The sequence below is a fragment of the Diplotaxodon limnothrissa genome, linkage group LG3 (assembly GCF_057381915.1).
Source record: "Diplotaxodon limnothrissa isolate DT_005_m linkage group LG3, D_limnothrissa_male_GT1.1, whole genome shotgun sequence".
Taxonomy (NCBI): Eukaryota; Metazoa; Chordata; class Actinopteri; order Cichliformes; family Cichlidae; genus Diplotaxodon; species Diplotaxodon limnothrissa.
The window spans coordinates 63,558,236-63,567,744 of record NC_140598.1 but is presented as its reverse complement, the minus strand read 5'-3'; the positions used below and the strand labels follow the sequence as shown (position 1 = coordinate 63,567,744).

The window sequence follows — 9,509 nt, the reverse complement described above, 5'->3', positions numbered from 1 at the left end:
TGCCTGCCCTCCTGTCACCGTCGTCCCGGATGAGTGGATCACCCAGGCTGGACTCACGCCATCTCAATTGAAAAAGTCTTTGATGGCAAGGTTATCTGAAAATTCCAGTTTTTGGAAGCTATTAAGGTTCACTACATGGAGTTTACAATAGGCAGAGGATTAGCCACAACTCATCAGTAAAGATATTATATCTGTTGATAGTTCAATTTTACACATAAGTTATGAGCAAACCAGAAAAAAACTCAAACACATTTTGATGACGTCTGTTTTATTACAACCTGCAAGTCTGTTGCTTCAGCTTCAATGAGATTTTATGTGTGATTATATACATGCATTTATGTACTAAGATTCAAGTTCAAAATTAATTAGAGGTTTAACTGCCCACAGAAGAGTCTGTAGCTGTGGCAGGTGGATGTCACAGTGGCAAGACTTTGCAGCAACCAAACAGCTAACTCCATAGTCTAAAAAGCCGATGCAGAGTCTGGCCTCACATACTTGTAAAATGGTGCAGAACTTTTACCAGCAACAATATCTTTTTCATTGACTCTCAGACCACAGTTGCTGTCTCTTCATGTCAAACAAGGTAATTATTACAGTACAGCAGAGCCTCACTCACTTTCACTTAAGACAATCTAAGCTATACATCAAAGTCCTCACTAGCTCGTCCCCCATCAACCATCAGTGACAATTTTTTTTCTCAAGTAATGTCAACGTGTGTGAGAGATCTTTTGTGTTGCTTTTCCTGTGAGTCTATCTCGTAGCAGCGTACACAACATTTGGCTCCAGCTCTCTCTGTGGTGCAGACCTTCTGATTTTTGTTCTCAGAGGGAAACTCAGTGCTGCATAGTTCATGGCACCAGAGTCCACATTCTGGAATGAAAATGTTCAAAGTCACTAATCTTGCACATTATTTATTCATCTCTTAACATCCACTAGGTCAGAGGCAATCTGTGTAGACTGATGTGTAGAGTTAGACAAAATTCTGCTCTATTGGGAATACAGACACACAAAGACTGTAATGTTTCATTTGAAATTCATGAATGTACATTTTCAGCAACATAACTCAAACCTAATTCAAGACTGATTGCTGGTGACTGGTGGATGTTAACAGATGAATGATTGAATCAGACAATATATAAATCAATCGATCTGAATCTACGGTTTAAACAGATTACCTCACTGCGTTGTGGATTCTGTCCATCATCTTCAGCTATTTGATAGAAAAGCTACATCTGTTAGTTATTCACTAAAAACCTTTTCATGTTTAGTTTAAGTTTAAGCAAATAAATACCTGTATGAAATTTCCTGATCTTGACAATCAGACCGATGATGACCAGTAGAAGGAAAACAGTTAAACTGCCCAGGATCATAGTGGATGGATTTTGTGATGAATCCTCTACAAGAAAGACATTTTTTTAGATTATTTAATAAAAATAAATAATAGGAATAATAAATGAGAGTATTATTAGTTCTTTGACAAGTACTAAAAATAGTACATATCTTAATTTAATTTATGCTGTTAATGAATCAATAGAGAAAAAAACAAGCTTACCTTGAACCTTTAAATTTGTTGCACCATAAACTATAAACATTTCATTCTTGAGTTCACCACAGAAATACAGCCCAGAGTCAGATGAATCCACTTGTTCGATCTCAAGAAATAGCACAGAGATGTTGGATGTCATGTTGAATTTGACATTTTGAAATCCTTCATAGAAAGTCACATTGCCCTCAGGGCTGAACATAGATGAGATCCTGCTAGCGTTTGGTCTGTTGGTACTTCTGAACCAGAATAGGTGAACAGGACAACTGCTAAGGTTGGAGCACTGCAGCGTGACTTCTTCACCAGGCTGAACCTCCACAGAGTGAAACTCGAAGGCTAAGACAGAGATCCAACCTGGAACAAACAGCGAGCATTAATGACATGTACATAAGGTTCAGTCCTGCTGGATTACTGTATAGAAGTAAATGTAAAAAAAGTGATAAATGTACTTACTGAAGGTGTAGAGTAAAACTAGTTTCATGTTTATCATTGTGACACACAACACTACTATTTTACCTACTGAACTTTGCTTCAGTAAAAGTGATCTCTAGGTAAAGAGGCGGGCTGTGCTTTTATATGTTTAGTCAGACTGACAGTGACGGTGCTTTTAGGAGCACGAGTGCAAACTGACACTGAGCAAGACAAACTGGGTATCATTAAAATCCAGCTTTAAAAAAAAAAAAAAAAAAAAAAAGGTTCAGTTCTGCTGGATTACTGTATAGAAGTAAATGTGAAAAGGTGACAGATGTACTTACTGAAGGTGCAGAGTAAAATTGGCTTCATGTTCATCATTGTGACAAGCACCGCCTCAATGTCACTAACTAAACTGTGCTCTAGTAAAAGTGATCTCTACGTAAAGAGGCGGGCTATGCTTTTATATGTGCAGTTAGTCAGACTGACAGTGACGGTGCTTTTAGGAGCACGAGTGCAAACTGACACTGAGTAAAAAAAAAAAAAAAAAACGTGTTTCATTAAAATCCAGTTTGATACCATGTTTCATGTAAGTTTTGGGGTAAAGGGCTAACTGTTTACCACATACAGAGTTTTTTTGGAGATTTTTCAGGGTGTGTCCAGACCATCCTCTGGGACTGGATATCCTCCTTCATTGTTCTCACCCCACTGGGCACTCTCACCTCCCTCAGGACTCACCATCTCCAATATGCAAGGAAGCACAACCCACGGCTAATCATTCACTTACCTTCCTGCCCAGTAACCTCCCTCTACTCTGATGCAGAGCTCCTCATTCCTTGGCTCTCCGTGTGCTCCCTGTGTTTAAGTGTTTCTCCGCCCTTGATCTTCCTCAGCTCTAGGTCCCCTGTTTACGTTTCAGTTTCTAGGCATGTTCTTGTCCCAGTTCACATTTTGTAAATAAACCTTGTCAATAATTCAACTCGTGTAGTGAGTCTGCTCTTGGGTCCCATTCTCATATTTCCACCAGGTCATGACAGTACCTTAATATCCAAAACGTTAACTTAGTATTTTATTAGGAGTTACCTGTGCAGTGATGCTAAAGTTAATGATACATTAAACCAGTATCTCTATAAATGCACAGTGACTTGAGAGTAGTAGATTCAAATGTATCTAATTGTGACACTTTCACATGGTGTGGTTTTCACATTTAATTTCACATCTTAAAATGTAAAAAAACAAACAAACAAAAAAAACAATAGTAGACTAAAGGTTGTACAAGTGTCACTTTACTATAGCTGAGAGCAGTTAAGCGAGTTTGTGAAGTTAAGTGTGACCAGTAATCTGGAGTGCAGTGAACCACCAGCATCATGTGACCTGGCCTACTGTATGTGTGCTTAGCACAGATGGAAAAAAACACTGTGAGCAGCTCTTCTAACCAACTCAACTCAGTCTCCACTGTCTCTGAACAAAGTAGCAGTTGCAGAGTTACCATAACAAGTTCCATGATCAGATCAACCCTAACTGACAGTATACACAGTCCTCATTAATGTGTATGTAGATCTTCATATATAATAATATGTAGATCATTATATATGAGTTTTTGGCCATGATTCTTTCTTAAATTCATTTTATTTATTTTTTAAGAGCTACATTTTGAGGTGGGTCATTCACGGATGCTTTCAATTTCTTTTTGTTTGTTTGTGCTCTGAAGTCACAAACAGTCATCTTGTCTTCATATTGCTATTTGCCTTGATTTCTGCTGAAGACGGCTTATTGTCAAGGTTGACTGAACAGAATCGGGTGCAGACTTGAGGAAAAGTGCAAAGATGGTTTATTTACAAAACACAGAGTGACCATCAGAGATGGGCAGTAACGTGTCACAAGTACAAGTAACGCATTACTGTAATTCGATTACTTTTTTCAAGTATCGAGTAAAGTAAGGGATTACTATTGCAAAAAAGGTAATTAGATTACTGTTACTTTCCCGTAGGAACGCTGCATTACTGCGTTACTAAAACCGTGATATTTTTGCGAGTGTCTCATGACAGTGATGTAAGCGAGTGCGACATTCGTGTCAACAGCTGTGTGCAGAGCAACAATGGATCATATATTGAGTGCGGGAGAGAGTATGAGCGTGCAGCGTTTAAAGCGTGGAAGTACTGACCTTACTTTGAGTTTAATTCCGTAAAAAGTGACGAAAACATTAGCGTCCGCTGTTCACTGCGTGGGAAGAAAACTTCTTTTTACAGCGAAAAACCCCATAATTTCCGAGCAAGCACCGAGTGCGCTACCAGGGAAATTTACAGACAAACTTGCGGATTCTTCCACTGACCGCTGCGGCACACCTGCACCAGGGCAAACATCAACCTACTATACAGGTGAAAATAGAGCAACAGGACCGTTGAGTCTTTGATTTTATTTATGTTCTGCTGTGTTTTACTTGCATTTGTTTGAAAGACTGAGTGTAAAGACAAAAAATATTTTATTTTATGTGCTGGAATGTGCAGAAAAATAGGTTTAAATGTTAAACTAATTTCTTCCAGTCAGTGAATGTTGCATGTAATTAAATTTTTGCTTGATGCATAAAGTTAAAAGATTAAAACTAATAAAACAAGTTTTAAAAAGAGACTTTTTCCATTTGATTACATTTTGTGTGATGGATTATGCAGAAAAAGTAGAATTGGGCTGAAAGATCTATCGCTTTATTGCCTATTCAGGTTGTAAATCGTGTTTGTAAAAAGTAACTAAGAATCAATTACTTTTGAAAATAAGTAATCAGTAAAGTAACGGGATTACTTTTTGGGGGAAGTAATCAGTAATTAGTTACTGATTACTTTGTTCAAGTAACTTGACCAACACTGGTGACCATATGCAGAACGTGAAGGGAGTTCAGGGGTTCAGGGTTCCACAGGGTATGGTGAAGAGAATTCCACACACACTCTCCGATATGCTCCCACACTCCTCTTCGGCCACACCACTCATCTCTTGCAACTTCACTTACACTCAGGAAATCCAGGGATGAGAATCCAGGATGTGACCTGGAAATCTATATACAGAACAGATGAGAAATCAGGACCAGGAATATCACATGGAAACACAAGAGTGGGTTTGAGCTGGGCTACACTAACGTGAGTAGTACAACTTTTTAAGCCCTTGCCTTAAAAAGTTGCCGGGAGTAGCAGCATAAAGAGCCACAGGTGAGTACCTGCTTCCAGGTGTGTTGGCCAAAAACGGAAGCCCACAGTGAGCTCCGCCCAGGTGAGGATGAGACAGTAGAGAGAGCGAGAGAGAAGAATAACAAATAGCTGTAGCCTTATTGAGCTGGCCGGGCAGACACAGGGACCATGACACTTATAGCTGAAATGTGTCCATTTATTGCACTATAAGAAATATAGTGATGTGTCTTCATAGAGTAAACTTTTTTGTTTTCTCTTTTTTCTGATTTAATATGGTAAATAGCCTGTATTTGTATAGTGCTTTTCTAGTCCCTAGGGACCCCAAAGCGCTTTACACAACCAGTCATCCACCCATTCACACACACATTCACACACACATTCACACACTGAACTAAAGTGTGAACTAAACTAAAGGTTTTTAACCTGTATCATTCCTTGCACTACTGCTTGACCAATGGCTGACTGTATGCTTAGACTAATAAGTAAAAAAGTGCAAGTGCTCCTAAAAATACCAATTATCAGTTTCATGGGGGAAGCAATCAAATTCAATACATTACTGGTTTAATGTGTGTGTGTACTGTATGTCCACATGTCTGGTTGTACATTAAATACATGAAGAAACTTGCATACCAGGTAGAATCAATTTACAGTTTACAGTCCTTCTGTCAGTTCTGGTTGGCTCAATACTTTCTATCTGTGTCTCTCTCCTTATCGCTCTACCTCTCCTCTGACTGACTCTATCTTGACTGAAAGGTGTGGTTATTTAGTTATATATAAGCAAATTCTGAAATACATTGACCAGCCTTGTCTGGCACCAACAACCATGCCATATTCAAAGTCATCTAAATCACCTTCCCTCCCCTTTAAACTTCAAAAGGTTGCCTTGACCTTGACTATATGCCTATATCTGGTGGCAGCCATGTGCCATGCATGCCATGTTGGCTTACAAGTAGCTTAACAGGTATATCTACACAGTAGAAAGTGAGTGTATTTTCGTAATGTGTATACATTAGTGTTGATATTAAATGTAGTAAATTAATGTTAAACATGACTAAATTAAAAAAGTCTGTGTCTGTAACAGTAACCCCTGTGAACCTTAACTTTAGGCTTCACATTTCATTTCAGATAGTTCTAGCATTGACTTTATTTGCTGTCAGTGAAAGCACATATTTCACCCGCTCTGCCAACTTTCTGTTTAAGAGTGCCGATCTGTGAACCAGCACCCCAATACAGGAAGTCTGGATCAGGTCTTTGTGTAAAAAGTCCTAATCTCTAAACCTGTTGGTATTACCCAGCAGGAAATGCAGAGTTCACTTGGTGAGGGCACTCGACCTGTGATAACTGCATCTGTTATCCAGGTGTCTACACTGCCACCTCTGATAAAAAGCTGATGCACCGTTTTGTCACCACGGCAGAAGATGATGGGTGGAGGGGCACAATCTGTAGTACGTTCATGATGGTCAGGAGAGAAAGCTGCGGCCTTTGTATTTCACTCTTACAGTCACTGTTAAACAAAATTAACAGTTAAATTAAATCACTTTTATGCATTCGATCCTAAAACTTGACTACATGACTTTAGAAAAAAGAAAAGAAAGGAAAACACTGACATTGTTCTACTGATTCGTCTTTTTTTCAATGATCCTTTATCGCTCATTTCACCACATCAGCAAAGAGACAGACTTTCTATGTTGGTTTTTACAAAGTCTTTACTCTGTTCTTTAAAGCTCTATGACCTCGTGTTGTCACTGTGCTGCATCTTTCTGTAGTGTGATATGCACATGTATCTCACTCAACTCTCCTCCCCCCTGCAGACCATCTGACTCACCCTATGACTAAGTTTGACAGTCTTAAGCCACTTTTGTGCCTCTTTGGCAAACATTACAGCTGTACTCATACTAAGCAATTCATATTGTTCTTAACCATGGTTGCTTTCATGTTCCTTCATCCACAAACTGTTGAACTGTTTTCTTTTTTGAGCTCTTTGGCTTTACATAACAGGTTGGAAAAATATTCGCTTGGAGTAAAAAAAGTCCTTTTTTGAATGAGTATTGCTGTAACCCTGTGCTTTTGCTGCAGAACAGCAGCTTTGACACTGATTTTAATCACTGACCTGGGAATGCTGCTTTGCTGTTTTTGATGCTGAGCTCAAAGGCAAACACATATCTGGATGCAGCCTGAAAAGAGTGACATGGGCCCACACTTTTGTGGGTCAACAAAGTGGATACGATATTGTATTGAGTGCCATGTGGAATGGAAAGCAGTCAGGGATGGAGGCCTGGCAATCAAATCACAGTTTGCCAGTTTGGCTTTAGATAAATGGAAAGTCATCTCTTTGGAGGAAAAGTATGTTGTTAGGTGAAGAGATCCTAGTTAGGTATAGTTGGGCTAAACTCTCATCTGTGCTTTTAGGACCAGGACACCATTGTCATGGTCCGGGTGAGTGGCAGTTTTTCTCCACAGAGCTGTGGTCTCCACCTCTGGGCGGAGCCCTCATCATCTCACCTGTTGTCCACACCTGGTGGCTGCACTTAAGACCAGCGCACACAACTGTGAAATAAGATGTGTCTTGGCAAGTTTGTCTGCTAATCCACCTTAGTGCTTCAACTTAGGCCTGCTCAAAATAACACCCTTGAGCGAAAGTTGGATTGCATCGCGGAACAGCTCACTGCAGTTGTGAGTTCTCAGAATCGGCTGTTTGGGCAAAAGAATGAAAACACCAGCAAGTTTGATACCATCACTGGGAAGCTCGCGGTTCTCCAACAGGAGATTGAGAGACCAGTGTCGGAGTGTTAAAGAACAGCTTTGAAATTCTCATGAGTCGTCGCAAAGAAAAATTACCATCATAATCCGGCTACCCCTTCAGCGCCAGCTGTGGGCTCAAGGCCGGAGCTGAACAAAACACCCTGATAATGACTGTGTTTAGTCTGTTCCTTCCCATTCCATGCAAGGCCACCTGGGTTGGCTGGAAGACTGTTTACTTAGCCTGGCAGCTGAGAACTATGGACACACACACACATACATATACTGATAAGCACTCACTGACGCATCACCCTCCAACGCCACCTCCAACGCTTACCTCCCCTCTGATGTGGACATCGGGTCAGCTGGAGGCGCAGTCAAAAGATTGCAGCGGTCCCAGATCAGATGTACACACTGGAACTCTTTCCCATGTTGCTGTCTGTGTTTATTGTGCTATGGTGTGTTGATATCTGTGCATTCCTGTATTATCCTTTTGTGTTACACATTTCAATTTTTTTTTCCTCGCTACCTAGCCTGACCTGTCTCCCCAATGTGATGTTTGTGTATTGTATGTAAGATCGGCAAGGTCTGTCATCTTTTGTGGGCAAAAGACATGCAACTGACAAATAAAGGCTATCTCTTCAACTTCTAGTTTATGCTTACCTTGTGTTTTAGTCTTTTCATGGATCTCCAATTCTCCAACCTGGATGCACTCTCACTTACCTGGACGCTGGTCATTGCTGTGCATCCCAAGACACAGTTTCATGCTCTTTTTGCCGTCTCGCTTCATCTGCCTGCCCTCATGTCACCGTTGTCCGGGATGACTGGATCACCCAGGCTGGACTCACTGCTCACACTCATACCATCTCAATTGAAAAGGCTTTCATGGCAAAAAGGCTAGCTTTGATGGCAAAGTTAATCTGAAAATTCCAGTTTTCGGAAGCTATTAAAAAAATAACACACAAATAACTACATGGAGTTTACAAGAGCCAGAAGATTAGCCACAACTCATCAGTAAAGATATTATATCTGTTGATAGACTGGTAGTTCAGTTCAGTTTTACACATAAGTTGTGAGCAAACCAGAAAAAAACTCAAACACATTTTGGTGACGTCTGTTTTATTACAACCTGCAAGTCTGTTGCTTCAGCTTCAATGAGAGTTTGTGTGTGATTATATACATGCATTTATGTACTAGATTCAAGTTTATTTATTTAGAGCTTTAACTGCCCAGAGAAGAGTCTGTAGCTGTGACAGGTGGATGTCACAGTGGCAAGACTTTGCATCGGCTTTCTAGATTATGACTTTGGTTGTTTGGTTGCTGCAGAGTCTGGCCTCACATACTTGTAAAAAGCTGCAGGTCTTTTACCAGCAACAATGTCTGTAAAATAAGCCTCAGAGATGAGATGAGATTTTCATTGACTGTCAGACCACAGCTGCTGTCTCTTCATGTCAAACAAGGTAAACTACATCTGTGTTACTATTACAGTACAGCAGAGCTTCACTCACTTTCACTACAAGACAATCTAAGCTATACATCAAAGTCCTCACTAGCTCGTCCCCCATCAACCATCAGTCACACTATTTTTATCAAGTAACAACAAAATGTGTGAGAGAGTTTGTGTTGCTTTTCCTGTGAGT

General features: G+C 40.1%; 1 protein-coding gene across 1 annotated transcript; it reads right to left on the bottom strand.

Annotated features, from left to right (window-relative positions):
* Positions 1 to 750: 750 nt before the first annotated feature.
* On the bottom strand, positions 751 to 2,335 carry LOC146636889 (uncharacterized). The gene is made up of 5 exons (XM_085351097.1): positions 2,299 to 2,335; positions 1,553 to 1,897; positions 1,292 to 1,396; positions 1,176 to 1,210; positions 751 to 870 (listed from the first exon to the last, which is right to left on the bottom strand). Exons 1-5 carry the CDS (start codon positions 2,333 to 2,335, stop codon positions 751 to 753), a joined length of 642 nt encoding a protein of 213 aa, XP_085207223.1.
* Positions 2,336 to 9,509: the final 7,174 nt, after the last annotated feature.